Source organism: Grus americana, chromosome 9 (genome assembly GCF_028858705.1).
Source record: "Grus americana isolate bGruAme1 chromosome 9, bGruAme1.mat, whole genome shotgun sequence".
NCBI lineage: Eukaryota > Metazoa > Chordata > Aves > Gruiformes > Gruidae > Grus > Grus americana.
Genome location: NC_072860.1, coordinates 7,055,317 through 7,075,051, shown reverse-complemented (window position 1 = coordinate 7,075,051; position 19,735 = coordinate 7,055,317). Strand labels below are relative to the sequence as shown.

The following is a 19,735-nucleotide window of genomic DNA, read 5'->3' as shown; positions in this document are numbered from 1 at the left end:
ACACCTTTTTATGCTTGCCAAAATGTAGTAAAGATGGTTCAGGTGTTTTCAAAATGGTATATCACTTTTTTAAAGAAAAAAGAGGAAAACAAAATCTGAATATTGAGGACAAAAAGTCCAATATGATCCCGTGAGGTATATTATAATAGACTCAAACCAATTCATGTGGAACAAGAGCAGATATTCCCGCTTAACATACATAGAACCTTTGGCAGGGTCAGAAGGTAATTTGGGATGAAAACTTTGTCCCTCACAGCAGAATGCTGAAAATAAAATATCCCTCAAAATGAAACTACCCATCCAATACTTCTTTTTGATTTCTTGAATGCCAAAAATAAATAAAGGCTTATTTATCTGCAGTTTTGTTCCGTCTCATTTTGCTGCGATTCTGCTGATGGCAACTTCACAATGAAGAGAAGGCATGGCAGATACTAAGTGGTTCAGTTTTCCTCAGGTATCTCAGCACTACAGCTTACTTTCCCCAAACTGATATCATGTGATTCTTCAGTAAAAAAAAATATTCTTTGGAAACAAAGCACAGACATTTATATGGCAGCATCAACCTCTCTTCACTTTCTATACTCATTTCCTCCTTCTTCCCAGCTATGGTCATCCTTTTCCTCCCTTGTCTCTGCATCTTCCAGTAGTTCTTTCGTTTTTATGTTTTCACAGCAAGAACTGAAGCTCTAGCTGTATTTCTCTCTTGTACAATTCAGAGATCTTCATATTCAACACATCTTGTTGCTTCACTGCTACTTTTCTCCCTTCCAACACTCTCAGTCAGACTCAGGAGCCAGCTCTATGGTTTTTTGAAAGTTACTACTCCTCATGGAGAGGATGAGATTGAATTTGCATTGCTTCTTTTGTTAAGTACTCTTCAATTCATGATCCACAACACCATTTCAGTGTTTGCTGCTGTATTCCGTTCAGGGACTGGAAATCACTTGTGCCCTATTCAAAGATAGTGTGCTGAACCCAAAAATTAATTTGTGAAACAGATTAAGCATGCATATCTATGAAGTGATCATGCACCGATAAGCATTCTTCAGATTATATATTAAACAGTAATTATGACCATACAGAGGGAAGTCAAATAAATAGTAAAAGTAACTGTAGCCAATAATTTTCCTGTGTACCATAAAGTGAACATACATCTTATACAACAAAATGCCCCAAAGAATTCTGATTTAGCCTATCTGTTGTTATCAAGACCATAAATCCCATAAATCATTATAAAAGTAGATAACTCCAAAAGATAAGTGAAAATACACAAGGTCCAATTCCAGTCTTAGATACAGAACTTTTGTCATTCCCTATATACGACAGCTATTAAAATTAGGAATTTTGCATGCATGAGACACATTTTCAGCTGTGTGACCTTTTATCTTCCTTCTAAACAATGAAACTGAGATCAGAATTGGGTTTATGCGTGTACAGCATGACGTATAGGTAGATTACACTCAGCAACTGAAGAATATTTGAAATATCAATGAATGATACCCATGCATCATTACACTACTATCTCAGAATTTACTTTATTTGCCTGAGGTTGGCGATTGCTCTACTTGGTTTGTTATTAATAGCCCCTGTAGCACCACCAAGCCTCAGCTACTTTATGCCGTTGCACAGGAAATATGTGGACTCATGTTCTTTCTGAAACCTAACTTCTAGACTGTGAACAAAAATTATGTCAGATGGCTGAGGTTTTTGGTAAATTTTTACAGAAAACTTTATGGAAATTAAGTTCACACAAAAATGTCTCCCTCTCCTTTTTACTCAGATAAGTAGCAGACTTACAGATATTAATGGGTGGCATAAAATAAGACTTTGCTTTAAAAAAAAAAATATTCTCAGGTTTGCCTTTTATGAAGAAAATAATTTTAAATCCCAAGAATATATGCAGAATACGTGTTTTGATATGTAATCCTGTACCTCTTGTCTATCTGTACCTGGAGGTGTATAAAGGAGATCTGTATCTCCTTTTGAGATTTTTTTTGCTCTCTAATATTTACCCTTACTCTTGAAATATGACCAAGCATCTTCTGAATCATAAGCTTTAAGTATTATTTTTTCATTTAACACTTTTTATCCTCTCACATTTTAACTCTACAGGAAAAGATTCTGATGCTCCTCAAAGGGCTTGTGTATCAAGTGTTTCCTGATGATGACTAAACATGTCTGAAGGGTGTGAAAACAGGATGCCCTCAGTCTGAGAACACATTTGCACTATATCTGTCACACCAAAATCACAGCTGAAAGCACAGCTAATTTATTATCAGAGAAAAGGCAATTCTCTGAGGCAACCAACTATCAAAGTGAATCTATGAGAGCACCCGTGTGGGGCTGTGTTCTCCCTCAAGCGCACAGCAAGCGTACACCCACCCATCCCTTGGTGCGCAGGAATCGTTAATTTATATGTAGCATTCTTGTTGCACATTAGGTTAAAAGCAGAACATCACTGGCTATAGAAATTACTAACGTACCTTAAAATTAGAGTACGACATATTGAAAAAAATTACAGAAAAGAAACATTTGCATTTCTTCTGGGTACTAAAAAAGACTTATTTGTATTCTGATTTTCAAATTATGGGCATGAGGTTAAGACACCGTTAATGCATGAAGTCATGCAGGTTTCATACTCTCTTACTCTAGACATAATCTTCATTCCCAATGCATACAAATACATACACAGAGTGTTGATAGTCCAATGTAGTAAAGCTTTCATTTAGTTTTCTGAGCTGATAATTAAAATAACCAGCTGTATTGAAAATTGGAAATTGTAACACTAAAATTAAAACTTTTTGAATTTTAGATAACTTATTCAAAATAGAACTGTGAAAAATACTTTGTGTGCCTTCAGCACAGATACAGACACTCCGCAACCGACTGTGCAGCATGCATCTGCCCTGTTAAACTGTTTCAGTTTAAAAGAAATAATTATTGTAAGATGCCCTCAAGCTATAAGTGCCTGAACTTTTTTGTGGTTAGCAGAGGTATCATGAAATTGTAAACTGATAGACAGCATTTTTGAAGGCATGAAATTCAAGGGAGATGTTTTTCATAGAAGTCGTATCAATAGCAGTCAGATACACACACATTTTTTCATACCAAAGCTTAAAAACAGTACTTCCACAACCTGGAACTCAGGCAGTTCTAGCAGAACCTGATATATTTAGTAAGCAAATTTCAGGAAATTTTGAATTATTGATCTTTTCTTTAAAATTTTCAAGCAAATGTTACTTCATATAGAGCCAACAAAACTTAGGAATTAAAGCAGGAATAAAGTACTATAGTCTACATCATTTTAAAGTACAAAGGGCTTTTTGGTGGATGACTGTGAGATACCTTAGTCCATGTATGTATCAAGAGCTGATTCAGTGGCTTGAAGGATTGTAGCAGGCTTTCAAATGCTGAAAAGATGGCTGGTCACCCAAGCGTCAAGGTTATGAGGAAAGAGGTACCTACTTCAACCTGTGGAACCTTAAATTTTTTTCAACTTTTCTGACAAAAAAGTTCAAGAGCATGTAAGAAATCAGAGGAATACTTGATTTCCTGAGCCTTTATGAAAAGCTGTGTGGTGAACAATTAAACAGGCTTTATTCTGTTCCTGAAAACTGCCAAGGCAAGCAATTAAAGGCTTTGCAGAAAACTCTCTGTTGTAAGACTCTATCAGCCTAAGTGTGTTTCCGTAAGCCCAAGCCATAGCTATGTGTGACACAAAACTGAAAGGTGGGTGAGAAAGGCGTGGTTGTGTTTTAATTAGCTGGTGATTAATGTAGGTGCAGATTTATTTCTGGGCTGACTTTTGGTGCCTAAACTCCTGAACAAAACAAACTGCTTAACATGTATCAAAATGGCAATTGAAACTTTAAATTAGAATGGCTCTTATATGTAAGCATGTGGATAGTCCAATGAAAACCACTGTAACTGCTTAATTACTTAAAGATAAGTCCATAGGTAGATGGTATGCCAGCTCAGGGCTGTGTATCTCCGAAATCAGAACACAATTAGTCCACTTGAACTAGAAAGTGACAGAAAAGGAAGGGAAGAACAGTACTGCAAGGAATCCGAGTGTGACATTCAGAAAGGTCTCTTATAGTGGTTATCTGAAGGAAACCGGACATTTCCAGTTGCCTCTGCATACAAAGTAGTATGGGCTTCTATTGCATACACACTAGAGTTAAATATTCAGAACACAGCAAATGAAGACTGAATTTGAAATCAGGGTGTCTGTGCTGGCCATGAAGCATTACAGCAAACCCTTACTCGGGAGGGCATCCAAATCCACTGATGTCAGCAGAGATGCCTCAGTGAGAGAGAGCTTAAGGCCACTTATGCAAAGAATAAAAAATGCCATGCAGGCTGTGTACCCAATTACAACAACAACACTAAATTGCTCTGAACAAATTTGAGTCCACAGGTTAATTGGAGTAAACAAATTGAAAGGGAAAAGGCTGAATTTGTAATAAAACAATCATTGTAAGATTGCAAAATAACTTAGCAAGACCACGAACTCTGACTAACTGCTTGAAAAAATGCAGGAAAATTCTTCAGTGTCTTGAATACCGTTAATTGTCCATTTGGAAGAATACTGGCTCAGGGCTTGGAAGATCTGTGCACCATCAGCCTGCAGCTTTTCATCTATTTTTGAGCAGGTGTGAGTAAATTAGGAATAGGAACTTACCTGGCTGCTGTGAGGATACTTTATAACTTGGAAGGTATGCTATAATATCATAGTAGAACTTTGTGCAACAGGTATGTCATAGTGGTATTTCTTTTTGGAAATTTGCTTGCTGATGTAGGATTTTTATGACTTATGTAAATACTTTAAAAAAGTAAAACTAATGAAAATATTACAACTATCAATAATAATACTAAAGCATGTTAGTAATTTTCCTGAAATTATGATTCAATAATGGTGCAATTTTTAACATTAAAGTTGCGCTTAGAAACGTTCAGTTTCATTGGAAAACAATTTCTGCTAATGGAAAAGTCAAGTGAGGATCCTGCATGTGCCTGCCTGGGAAGCTTCTGTAGGGTTCATTTCCTGCTTACAAAGAATATGCGACTCTAAAGTAAAAAATGCTTTTAAGACATGAAATTACTCATAAGGATTTCCATTTTCTAGTTGGCACTAATAATACTACGAAACTATAAATGGATTCACAATTATTTCTAACATAATCAGGACTGAGATGCTGGTTAACGTTAAGTTCTGAAGTAATCCTGGCTCTGTCATGCTCTGGTAAAGCTCACGGATCCAAGCGCATTTTGAAGACTTAATTTCTAATTGGTGGCATTGAATTAAAAAACTGCACAATTATCCTGGCTTCATTGAAAAGCTGCTGACATTCCCTTTGCTCCTATAGAGCCTATATTTGTTTGGTAAGAAATAAAAGGTTTAGATTCTCAGCCAGTGCAGTAGCAGTTGCACTGAGAAGAACAGGGCAGATTTACACCAGCGGAGGCACTGGCTTATAAGCTTTGCAGATGCTTAGTGCACCCTTGAAGAATTTTTTACTTTCTGCAGCAAACAAACCCACTACTATCATAATAGTTCAACATGTCCAATAGATACCAGTTCCCCTGAAAGTCTGGTGAATACAAAAAGTGTTTTTAAATCTGTCTTAAGACAGTCAATATCTTAAAAAAGTAGAGCTCTCTGTGAAAAGTGAAATTGATCTTTCTTCAAAATCATGGAAATCATAAATATTTGGTTTACCCACCACAGTCATTCCCAATACATTCCAAGAGTTTTGCAGATAAGAAAATTGGTTTTGGTGATCTAGGGAGGTGGTATAGTGAGAACTGACAAATCCATACTAAAACTAAATGTCTCCTACAGTCTCAGCTGTGGAGTTGTTAACATGGTTACTTCCACATGACAAATTACTGACCTAAGTTTCATTAAACCATTAGCAACCATAATAATGTATTTTTTAAATATTAGGCATTAATTAGAGTCACACATAACAAGGCTGGTAGGAATTTTAAGAGGACATATAAAGTCCATCTCTCTCTGCCAAGGTTTCACCAAGTACATCCGCTACAATCTGAATAATAAATACAAGAAAATAAAATTTAATGGACAAAATATAAAAAGGGAGGATTAGTAGATCAAGTTCTAGTTCCGTTTTAATGCACATTTCAGTAGCAAAGAATTTGATTTCTGTAAGCTTCAGCTTCCTAGTCTATTAACAAGTTGGATTTATGGACAACAATACAATAGGAAGATTTCCATTCAATTTGCTAAGTGTGGTAGACTGAGTTCACTGGAATCTGACCATAAGGTGATCTGCCATTTTATTTCATTTGCCGGAATTTCACATTATTAATATTACGCCCTTCTCAAAACCAGCACCTGTTCTTGAGCTGTGCAGATGATTCCTTCTGGCCGTTAATTCTGCTTTGGATATTGGCCAGAAGAGTTTTCCCTGCAAGACCGTGCTATTTCCTATTGTCTACCAACCTGTATTCCACAGGCAGAGACTCCATTCACCTCGGAGACATGTCTCACACACAGTCACCAACCTGGCAGTATAACCAGCCGCGTGCCCCGGGGCCTACTGGACTGCAATAATCAGTGGTGAGATTCATGAAACTCTTATGGGTCACGTCTAGCATTCCCGTAGCACAATGAAAAAAATCCTGGAATGAGGATTTTTCTTCTCTTCTTACTGGGTGCAAGAAAATAAGTGCATTAGAAAATAAGGTGTTCAGCTTTCAAATGAGAACCTTTCTCTATAGTGTATATTCACTGTTGCACTGTGACAACTCCGCAGCGAAGCATAGGAGTTTGCAAACTGATTTGCACGCAAGCTGTGAGCTGCTTCTGTAGCCTTGAAACTTGTAATGTGTAATACTTATTTTCACAATAGGTTTCAAAAATATAGATGGCTTAATTACAGCTTTAAATAATGAAATTGCTTAATCATACTGACAGATAAAGCACCTGAAAGCCCTGATTACGTACTGTAGCTGCAGCAAGTCTTTGTGCTGTCATGCTGTAACTTCAACGTGTCTTAGTAAATTAGATCCACAGTTCGTTCATGATGAAATAATTCTATCATAATCCACCTTTCTTGTTGCTAAATTGCATCAAGCAAGCATGTCAGTTCAGTAACACTTGATGACTACAGTTAGGCAGCACTCTGTTTATTTTTTAACTATTTAACTAGAAAGCTGCTCAGTTATGCATTTTTACATAATTGTTCATCATGTGCTTAAATGTGCATTTCTAGGCTTTGCTATTGCCAAGAGACTATCCAGATGTGGAAAGTACATCAACGGAAAAACACCACCATATTTTCTTCCTGAACTGTGGACATCCAGAAACCATGGCTCCAAGGCTGGCATAAACAGCTCATGCACATAGATAAATGAATTTATATTTATTGATACACACGCTATTTATCTCCTAACCTGCATTTGGAAGGATAAAGATGTCAGCCCTACCTTTGTGAAATGCTTTAAACGCCACCTGAATGCTCCAAAGCCAACTTGCTTTTCTTGAAATATAAACAACATGGAAGCCCTAGGAAATTGCCCAAGTCACAGATCTTGCTCTTCAGCAACATTTTCAAAATGGTTTGCACATGTTTTTTTACAAACTCTGGTGGCATAACTGATAAATTAGAGACAATGTAAAATATAAATATATATATAAAAAAATATATAGCTGATTATATATATAAAATCTATATAGCTGATAAATAAGAAAACAAATATGATTATTCACCTTCACGTGCATAGCTTGTTTGGGTATTTATGTTCTAGGCTTTATGTTTCTAGAGTCCCCAGAGTACTATACAAACAACGCAAGTTAACAGACACTTCAATCCAGCTTATTTAGGCACATTAAAAACTCCATATTGAGATATTCTCTATGTAACAAATTAAACTGATTTTGGGGCCTTCCCACAGCAAGCTTTTACAGTGTAATACTTATCATTATTTCATGGTGCTATAGTCAGTTTAAAATTGTTTTTCATTCTGTATAGAATTTCTTTCTTGTTTGTTTGGGTTTTTTTTCTCTCCAATTTGATCAAAAAAAAATTGGTGTGTCAGGGTCTAGAGGGCTTGCTGTTTGCAACAGTTCTAACTTCCCTAGGTACCAAGCATAACTACGTATGTGAATAACAGTTTCTTACATAAGTGAGAACTGAAAGACAACACATAATAGGTATCATTTTCAGAAGAGTCGACCTAGCTCATCTTAAGTCTTTGGCAACAGTAGGCCAGCACAAACAGGTTTGAAAATCCTATACCATTATAATAAAATATAAAACTGTCACAGCCAAAAAAAAATGAGAAAACTGCAAAATGCAGAATACAAATATACAAAAACATAGCCAAATAATTTCAAGTAAATGCAAACAGATAAAGTATAAAATATTTTCTGCAGGCAGCTTGGTTGCTCCTTAAGGGTCATAGAAGTTTAACAGAGGCACAGAGCAGTCACTGCATTTCATGCTGGGCTGGACTGCAGAAATTAGAAATACACAAAACCGGGCCAATTTATAGGGAATATTTCAGAGCTGGCCCAAAGGAATTTTTGTATGTCATAAAGCAAGTTCTTGCCAGCCACTGTGATTTGTTTGTCAAGATTTTATTAGTAGTAGTGATATTCTAGTTGCAACAAAATTATATATTAAGAAAGCTTCTTTTGATTGGAGTCTCAAAGAATACTTTCGGCATTTATCAGCACTGCTGATTCATCCTTGCACTAGCAAAAGCTGTTTTGAAGCAAGATGCTGAATAAATATTTAGCAAAATGGCATTTAAAGATGGAAACCGGTAAATAAACTGTGTCAGAAGAGACAGGGCTATAATGTACTTGGAGTGCCACAGATGCTGCGAAGACTTTTTAAGCCCTGGAATTATTTCATCTCTGTTGCAGGACTAGCATGATTCATTTATCTCTTATTGGCTGTGTTGGAAAACACCTAACGTACTTCTTCATGTAGTTTTATTGAAGATGTATGTGTAGAACAGTGCAGGTCCGAATACCAATTTGTAAAATAAGTGATTAAGAGCATAAGAAACTCTTTTGAGCTTCAAATAAAAACGAACAACTAAACTCCGTTAAAAAAAACCCAAAGTTACCTTTCAATAGGGCATCATGTTGGAAAGTATAGGACTGACAAGCCTGGGATCTTTTATCTAGAGGTGAGATTCAGTGCATAGAAATGATGAAAGCTTGCACCATCCTATCTCCTTCGTGCACCCTTAACCTTCTAGTACTGAGAATACTATGTACTTTCCATAAATGTTCACTCATTTTCTTTCCCTCTTTGCCTCTCAAGAAGGAAGCCACTAGGGCTTTCACTATGTGAATGACTGTCTTCGCAAAACTAGATGCACATAACTAACCAATGTCTAAAAATCAAGCAGGTAAGAACAACTTTCACTTATAAATGCTGTAATTTAATGGAAATAGCTAATTTAACTAAGAAAAGATCCAGATACAGAATCCCTTTCATTTTGCCCTCTTATCATGTAACATATGTTTCTTCAAAAGTCAGTTCCTGCTCTATCATGTCCTTGCACAGTAGCTTACTTGAAAAAGCAAATGGGAATGAAGGGCTTGACTGGACAAGGCTGCTTTCTACAGGTAGAAGACCCTATTGTGTGTGGTCAGTGGTTAAATGCAAATAGAGGCCTTGCCTTGATCCTTCGTCATCTGTGTGCACACACAGAGATAGAATGCGTCATATTCAGATTTATCTAAACCTCTTTCTCTAGTTCCTATTATGAAAGTAATTGTTTGCAGCTTTTCCACAATGAAAAGCACTGCAGGCTTATTTTGGATTATTCAAAGCAATTTATCTCATCTTAGAAAAGAAACAGTAACTGTCAGCATGTTTATCTATTTTTTTCTTAGAATGACTCCAGATCATGCAGTGCATTCCCTGTTTTTTTTAAGGAGATCAATTCCTATTTTGCCTGTGGGCTGGAAGACTATTTTCAGGATAACATGGGTATAAAACAGAAAATAATTTCCCATTGTGAATAAAAACAAGTACATGAAAAAAATATTCATCCCTGGCTAAGATCCCTTCTCCCACTCAAAAAAGTGTTCCTATTCTGTTGATTTAGAGGAAGGAAAAATACCTCCTGGCTTGACTATCCTCAATATAAGTATGAGAAACGTACAGTGATGAACAGTGTAAAATACACTGTGCCTTGTCCTATTTGTTGTTATGTTTTCCACTGTCACCAAAGGCTTGAATGCCTTGGTTCATTATTCAAATTGTTATTTTGATTTGGTTCTGTATGGGCTATAGAAAAGAACAGTAAAAACGGACGGAAATTGAGGGAATTGAGGGAGAGAGTTCTCACTATATTCACCAGAAACGGGGAACACACAAGAATTGTCACTTCTTATAGCAGAAATTCGAGGATCAAAAGAGGTTTTTCTTGTGGATGACAATGAAGGGAAGGGGCACTAGTTCGAACCTTTACAACAAAGTTGCTAACAGAGCTCCCTGAAGTGCTTTTGGAAATATCTGCATTGAAAGAAACAGAAGTGAGAAGACTTGATTCTTTTTTTTTTTTTTTAACATATCTAGGATAAAATTCTGCCCTTGCTTAATCAATGAACATTTTCCCACTGATTTCAACAGAACTCTATTGCTAATATACATAATCTCATTATAAACTGATCTGTGTTGCAGTCCTAGTGTACCTGCATCAAGGAATTTGACGAGGCCGGACATAGCACCAGCAGCTGAAGGGAAACGTGGTCAGAGATGTAAGTTAAGAAGTTCACCAACTCCCAAGTCTCCAAGGGTACTTTTGTGCTGTTTGGAGCTCAGAAAGCTCCGGCCCCTACCACACCCATCCCCTATGCAGTTGCTCCCTGTGTGCAAGAGGAGGTTGTACAATCCAATCATTTTCTTAAAACCAGTCACGCATCCATAAGCTGAGTGTATAAGCATATCAGCATGCCAATAGAAGGGAACCCTAACATAAATCCTCACGGCTTTCTAAGAAAAACAAAGAAATAGGTTTTATATTTCATATGTTATTTTTAGATGGCCCAAATTTATATTTGGCTGCCTAAATCATTCACTTAAAAACACATCTATGTTCCTACCCAATTGAGACAATTAAATAATGATTTAAGTGCCTTTTAGTGACTTTGGTGACAAAAGTTTTTGTAATAGGTGCTCAGGTTTAAAGTGTCTTACAGTTAAGTATGAGAAAATAAATTCTAAAAAAAGTGGACAAGCACATCATGATACTCAATTTAAACCTTTGCATGGGAAACTCAGAGAAAAAGACCATGATTCTGAAACAAAGGAAACACCTGCACTTCCAAGGAAATGGGAATAAGTAAAAGAAAGGAACCACCTCTAATCTGGGAGCTGTCGCGGTTGTTTTGGAAAACCATGCAGGTTTTATTACCCAGCATGCATTAGAGACTTCACACTGATTTTCTCTAACATGGTTCTTCTCTTATGGATTCTCTCACAGCTAAGACATTAAATAGGTTAAATTTAACCAACTGGAATTGGTTAATTCCAAAAAGACGAAAGTGGGGAAAAAAACCAAACTATATCAATTTATTTTTTCCCTGTGTTTCTTATAAGTAAAAAGGATACCTTCAGTTTAAAATCTGTTACATCTGATTATTAGCACTTTTTGCGGACATACTCATCCCATGTGTTAGCAGTTCAATACAAAAGGTACATATGCCCAGGGTTATGGCACTCTCAGGTCATGCATCTTCAACACAATAAGCACAAACTTAGCCTAGCAAAGTTTCTTAATTTTAATGTAACAAATAGAGCTAAATACACTGAAAGCCATACTGAAAATAAATCCTTAGGTCTATGAAGCAAGTGAAAGAGACAATCATCCCAGAGCTGACTTCACAGCCATTACTACGCGGAGGTTTCAGAGGCTTGCTACGCATGACAGTTATGATGGCTGCATTGTATCGCAAGGCTTCAGATGCACTGCTCAGGTGTAGCTATACAAAATGTTATGTGACTCCTTGTATTCAGCCAAGAAAGGAGTCTGCAACTAAGGACCGCCACAGAAACGAAATCTAGAGAATTAAATTAAATTTTGAATAACAATAAGTTCACATTCTTGGTCAGTGCCTTGAAAGAATGAGTAGTCCTGTGGACTAAGTAGAGCCCAAAGCAGCTAGTATAATAAATATTATTACTCTGCAGTAAGAATGATAAATGATAAATGATTTCACTAGTTTATACTTCACCCTGTTCCAAGGTCACCAGATTCCTCTCAGCAAAAACAAGCTACGGATTGTTGTCGCAAACATAAAGTGAGCTCAGCAATAATGTACTCTGCCACATTTTACTCTACTATGGCTGTGCTTGGTACCAACCCTTCAACTGCCTTCCAGAGCCATATATGCAATGCTGTCTACAGCATCTCATATCACAGTGCAGTGCAGATGGTGAGAAACAACAGTGAGTACAACAGTTAGATATAGCTTAAGTCCCATGCTTTTCTTAACGACACAAGGAGTCTGAGGATATGCCACTACAGAATGAAGAGTTCAGAAGGTGAGATTTCCAGAGGTATTTCAGTATCTAAATATGCAAGTAATGACCTGGTAGGATTTTCGGAAGTATCTAGAGCACTTACTCTGCTTTTGAAAATCTAGCCCTAACTTCTTTTCATATTGAGATCCAGAGGAGTCTGTAGTGGGATGCTAACTTGCTTTTTGATGTGGTCTTAAAATATCCTGTGCTTTCTAAGGTAGACCATTGTAGGTAGATAGAAGCTGGCATAATTTTACCACTCTGAAGTGAAAATTTCTGACTGCCTTTTTCTTCAAAACCATGCAAGTTTCTTACCAGCCTATTATTTATATATGTTTTATTTTGTTTCTTTTAATTTACTCTACCATAGAGGCCAGATGAGCACTGATGAAGAGGTAAAGAAGCAATCTTTACCAAGTCCCTTGACTTGACAAGACTTACAGCAGTATCACCACAACAATATAAATTCATCATCATGGAAGTCTGGTCACACAACCTATAACAAACTTTATTTATACTTTAATCTTACATTCTTTCTCAGCTAGAAAGGGCAGTTAAAAATATACCATGGAAATCAGTTGTCAGTAGCTGAATGAAAGGAAATGGATGATGGCCTAAAAAATCTTTTCTATCTCTAGTTTCCATCATGAAGGAGTTTTCAATAGTAGTTAGGAAGGTTCTCCCTTCAGTGCCCAACTGCAGTTCAACTTTTCTGTAGTGCTACAATTTGGGAGTATATTTTAGATTATGCAAATGATCACTGGCATATAATGAAATATACAGTTTAGAACCAAACAGTAGAAATGAAGAGTTAATGTGTCAAGTACTACTTTGGACTGCCTTTAGCATCTGCTCTTGCTGAGATGGCTCCAACAAAATAACATCTGTCCATAAACATAACTCAGAGTACAATCCATTGAATCTCAAAATATCTCCAAGGACTTAGTCATCCCTAGTTGAAACGTTTGGGTTCCTCTAGGATTTACATCACAATGACTTCCTGTCACCAGATATTTGGGATTCTACTTAAATGTCAGCTGAAGATGTGAGAAGTTGTCTACTGGTGCGACTCCCCTAGGTTTATTAATTTCAGACAAAATCTGTAGACTTGCCCAAAATATTCTTTATCCCTCGTTAGAGGAAAACATAGCACTTGTGCTTAACTAGTTAGATACACACACTCTTAGCATGTTGTTTTGAAACAATGCACCCTCAAATTCATACAGATTTCCCAAATCAACAGACCATCCAGAAGCAGATTTCTGAGATGAGCAGCACTTTCTGCAAGGAAATAATACTGTCAAAATAAAAATAGGAAGAGTATATGTTGCTCATCAATAACATGGATGGTAATCAAACTCTATTGCAAGGCTAATCACATGCAAAATATTGTTGATATGAAAAAAAATAATTCAGGATACACTGTCTTTTTTTGTGATGCAAGAAAGAAAAAGTAATCGGAAAGCTGTTAGCATTCCTGTACTTTCCAGTTTATGCCATTTTTCCTCTCTATTTTTTTAAAAGTATGGAAATGATGTGGAGAAAGTAGAGTAAGAATAAAGTAATTATAGATGGCAATAGAGTTGAAAAAGTTATTTCAGACAATCAAATACATCCCCCAGCAATGGAAAATTATCTTTGACAGTACATTTTTCCAGTATTTTGTCATGGCTAAGTTACTTGAGTTACACACAAATTTCGTTTATTGAGAGGACCTTTATTGGTCCTTTCTCATTGTGAGGATATAGAAGTTGATTGCATTCAACTTTCAAAGTCAAAATATTTTACATAAACTCTGTATAATCATTAATTTAGATGCTTAGTATACAGTTTAGAAATACAAATCCATCTTCAGCATTCAGAAGAGCATTATCTGAGGTGACGTCAGTAATCCTCAATATGATTTAATGTAAGTTTACCCCTTTCTAGACAGTGTAAGATTTCATATCAAGTACAGCAGAAACCGATTCCAAACTGGTTAATGGAAATGAAAAGCAAGTGCTATGATCATCACATGGTTTCTTACCACATTCATCTGAAAATCACAAAAAAGATGATCTTTTTGTATGCATTTTGAAGGTGAATTAGGAAAGTAACCATTCCTATATCTACATCTTCAATATCATAATTTGGATTCAAAGACATGAAGAAACTTGATTTGAGAAAATACTACTTTGCTGAAGTCTGCCTTCTTTCATCCAAATGATTCTTATCCTGCTTAGAATTAATAAATCTATGAAAAGCAACTCTTATCTCTCTAATAATAGTTTCCTCATGATATACTCTTCATAATAAGGAGAAATTACATACAGCACAGCAGATGAAAGTAAAAGTCTACAGATTAGATTTACAATATATTACAAATGCCTTTCTGTGTGTCAGCATACTCTTTATTGAAAAGGTTTCCATCACTTCCATTGTGCTGATAAAGTAGATTTTTTTAAAATGATAAATGGAAAACTTTTAGGGAACTATATGCAACGTCATGTCTCTATCCATTGCCAAAGGATATAAACCTCTACTTAGTGTAAAATGACTCAATTAAAAAACCTACTGTATTAAATGACTCAACCAAGTTAAGTCATTTATCCCTTTTTATGTGGATTCCAATTAGAGTCATAAGAGTGAAAAGTTGCAACATAATTGCAATAGACTTCCGATTTCCCAAAGCAGTTATGCTAGGATTTGGGTTGTTCTCTACGATTTCTAAAGGGGATGAAGAGAAGAATGGGTTACAGGTAAGAGTAAAAACCACAGGTACCTGATCCAGTTTCCAGTGGAACTCTGCAGGACGAAAGGTGTCAGCCTGATCAAAGTCTTTGCGCAACAGAAATACTAATCGGCAGTTGTGCACGTACAAGGCATAGTGATGTCGGTTCATCTCTGAAAGGAGGGACCGATAAGGTCAGTGATCTGAACTATCATCAACAGTCTTGTTTAGATGAATGTGTTTGAAAGCAATGGACCCCTAAAAGACAAAACCCAATCAACTAAAAAACCCAAAAGAATTTACTTTCCTTAATATCATGAATCGTTATGGTTCTCAGGGAAGCCACATACGGTAAGCATCTTCCTGAATTACACTGTATTAGTTTTGTTTACAGAAGCATTATGTCAAAACTAATAAATAAAATCCAAATCACTATTTAACTAATTTTAGAACTGTTTTTCCCAATTTAAATAATTAAAAAATAAACCTAATTTAATTATTTAATCAACTAATACCTATAAATTCATACAGATGTGTTCACAGAGATTATCCAAGACGACCATCGGTGCTTGAAATTTAGGTAGACACTAGTCCCCTCAATAAGCTATCAATTCAGCAATGCTTAGAGTGGCACCATCCCAGCTTAGTAACTATTTTTCAGACCAAATTAGCTGAGGAGAGATGGTATCAATCTGCTAACTTTGTTATGCCCTTTGCCAAGCATTTTTTCAAGACACAGACTCACCTGTCTTGTCAGAGTTGCAGAGAATAGTCTCTTTCTCAGCCCTTAATCCTGGACTAGGTCCATGTTTCATCCACAGACTGATGGTGAATTGGTCAGTTAAATTCTTCGGGACTATTCCATCTGGGATTTTGGCTCCTTGCTTTCCATCAAATTTAAAAATCATGTCATTGTTATCCATGAGAAGCCCAGCTGTCCAGTTAGTTGTTGCACTGGGAGATGGTAAGAGGTCAATGGCACCTGAGGAAGCTCCTGCAAATGATATGTAATGAATAACATGAGGAGAAACCAATGAAAAAGCTGTGAAGATTAATATAGGCCACAGGTCTCATTCACACTCTTTAGATTATTTTTACTACCCAAATGGTCCTACTAGCTTCACTGTCAAATGACATACACATGTAATACTGACCATGTTAAGCCAGTAAAAGTTCTCTAGATTAAATATATTGTACAAAAAACTACAGAAAATATTTTGAGTTTATCTTTCTTGAAATTTCTCATTATTTTCTAAAATTCATTAATGACATTTCTTCAGTTCTTTCAAGAACTGCTAAGACTAAAACTGCTAAGACTAAAACCAAATTCTCTACATCCAGCTGGGAAGCTTTAAATCTTCCCTGCCTGACAGCATGGAGACATATGGTATGTGGGGATGATGTGTTCCAAAATACGGTACAGTGGGGGTGAATGTAGGACAAGTCTCCTAATGTCCAGTAGGTAGTCATGGATATTCACAATAATGTTGGTATGAATGTCAATACATGCAGAGTATTCACCCTAAAATAGATAACATCACTTTAATGCTGGCTTCTGGCAGATACACTATGGTTGTAACTCCATCTGTTCTTGCCTAAGATATATCTAAGACTTTTAAGTGGTAATTACAATTCAGATGAGCCTCCCCTCCACCCAAAAGTAAAATATTAGCAAAGTGGTCCCCAGCTACACAGTATTTGTTTTTTAGACTTAATTGGAAAAAAACCCAAACAAACCAGAAATGGAAAACACTGTGGTGCCAAGATCTGATAAAATAGCACAATTCTTTACAGCTCTGTATTTTCTTACAGCTCAATGATTGTCAGACACTTCTAAAAACATGTAATGAGCTACCCAGAGCCTATACCTACATAGCTGGTGAAAGATAGCATTTAGCAGAAAGCATGATTGCCAGAGTTAAAAACACAACAAACTTTGTATTCTTGTTGATGCTTTGTCAAGTAAGAATATGGTGAACAAACCACAACTGAATAAAAAAATCCCAAACTAGAAACTAGGAAGATATCCCACCTTCCTTCAGCATCCAAGGAGAGAAAAAAGATCCCAACTCTCCGCAGAAGTGTAGAATTTTAAGCCAGGAAAGTGCAGAATTGTATTGGATTTTAAACAGAGTATTATAGTAATGATATGAGAACATTCATATCATTCAGTAACTGAATTTCTTCGACAATTCTCCAAAATTTATTACTGTAAAATGAGGTTATTTTGAAGTGATAGCAATACCAAATCTAACACCTACATACTTAGAATTTAAGCACAAAGTGTATTCATTTTATAAATTCTAATTCTGGATAATAAACCACACTGCATTGCTTAATACACAGATGTTATCAACAGGAATATATCAAACTCAATTGGTCCAGATGGCACAAGTTGTGATAAACTATTTATTTTTTTTTTAATTCAAGCCACTAAAAAATAAAATTACGTGCACAGGACACAAGTAAGAACATAATTTTCTCAGTTTCCTTTTCTGTTAATTTTTATGATAATTTTTTAAACTTACAGAGGGAAGAGCAATTGCTTGCACGATGGTGTATATCAAAAGAAATATGTTTTTAAATGGGGACATGCTTATATTAAGTAAATTATGGGTTCAAAGAAGAAGCTTCATCCCTCACTCTACCTACTGTGGCCATAAAAATTTGGAAAGATCTATTTTTTCCACTAGAATGAATCTGTAGGAAAACTCCAAAATGGAAGTCTCTCATATTGCTTAGTAAACTCTGATTCAACAAGGTGCTTAAGTAAACTACGTTATTTTCCCAGTTTAAGGTCAGGCTTGTGTAAGAGCATTTGGGTAATCAGTACCAAGCTCAACAGGTTCTACTTTATCTGCCCATCTTTTTATGGAGATTAATGGGTTACTTTGGACCCTCATCCTGTTAGCGTGTGTTAATCCTGCCCTGAGAACAACTATTGGATTATGTGTTTGGGAGATTTAGCTGGAAGAAATCATAGTGTCTCAATCCTAATAAATCCAAGCAGCATCCCAAGCTGCTCGGCCATGTACATACGCAGACCTGGAGCAATACAAACAGGATGTATCTAGAGGTGTTCCCAGAAGAGTCTTATCATACTACTGGATCAGTGCCCTTCCAAAATGTCAGGGCCGATGTCCTCTTCTTCTAAAATGCTTCCAGAATAATGCAGGAGCCGCTGCATTAAGCACAGTTTTGGATTGAGAACCCTGAGGTATCCCTTACATATCAAAGTGCTTGTTTTCACAAGCAACTTACAGAGTTGGCCCCACGTCCTCCCCATACTCTGCATGTCTGCGTTGCAAACTTTGTGCCAGGATAAGCACATACTGATGCTGCCTGCTGAATTGGACCAGACTGTTGGCTTAGCTGGAAGCTAACCATCCAAATAAAACCAAACCCAAAGTATTAATTTTCAATCAGATCAACAACTTCGAGCCTCCTGCAAAGCCACGCAACCCTGGATAAAGGAGGGAAGGCTGGAGCATGGCCTTGAATCTGACACTCAGTGTTTCCATATTTGTTTCCCGTCTGCCATATGTGAGAATTAGCAATCCCATTATTTTCTGTTTTATCTACATTTAGAGGGAAAGAAGACAGCACCATAGTCATCTTTCCACCATATTCTAGACCTCTTAACTGGTTATTTTTTTAGTGAGATTTATTCTGGATATGTTTTTGCAGTCCAAATCATGTCTTTTATACATTCTTTATTTTTTATTATTGTCGTATGACAAGGTGAAAAAACACTTAATAAAACGCTTTGAGGCACAACACTAATAAATCCTTGACTTTAAAATGACTCGAGCATAATTTAATCATTTAAACTGCCTACCTTGACCATCAAAATGAGTACAAATCACTGGGTTATTGAAAGGCAGACTTAAACCATCAGTCATCTAAAAAATTAATTTTAATGCACTGCCCTTATCATTTAATTCTCTAGATTTCCAACAGATAAATGAAGAAATGAACACAGGATTTATAAACTGGGTCCTCAATTATAGACAGAGAATCTTGAATTTTATATAGCACAGATGAATATTTGCCTGTGATTGCTCAGTTCTGCACTCTCTGCAATCACACAGTGCTTTAATGGTAGGAAAAAAAAAAAAATCAAGGTTTTCTTCCTTTTCAAGAATTTATTCATCCAACCATTAGATACAGTAAGGTCATTTCTGGGAGAACACTGATTTCCAGAATTAATTTAACCTGCTTTCATAAGAGTTCTCTCTACATTAAGGGTAGTAATAAATACTAAATACCAAAGTGTAAGCTAGTCCAAATGCAATTCTGATCTAAAATTCATTTACAACCTTTTTATCAAAGTCCTATTACAAGTTTCTACCCTTCCTGTTCTTCTCTATGAAGATATTGAAGCCTTGGACAAAAAATATGTTCTTTGAGCAGTGAGAATTTTTCCCCCCATTTACATATACTTTTTACATTTTATCTATTTTTTTCAAGTGCTTTACATTTTCTTCATGATGTGCTGAGTAAAAAC

The 19,735-nt window shown here is 36.2% G+C and overlaps 1 protein-coding gene across 3 annotated transcripts in view; it reads right to left on the bottom strand.

Annotated features, from left to right (window-relative positions):
• The window catches only part of CLSTN2 (calsyntenin 2), a 387,192-nt gene that overhangs the window by 48,217 nt on the left and 319,240 nt on the right, over positions 1–19,735 (bottom strand). For all 3 annotated transcript variants that reach the window (XM_054835708.1, XM_054835709.1, XM_054835710.1), the window contains exons 7-8: positions 15,974–16,222; positions 15,280–15,401 (exon numbers count right to left, since the gene is read on the bottom strand). In XM_054835708.1, the coding sequence (XP_054691683.1) occupies positions 15,280–15,401; positions 15,974–16,222 (371 nt within the window). The remainder of the gene's footprint in view (positions 1–15,279; positions 15,402–15,973; positions 16,223–19,735) is intronic.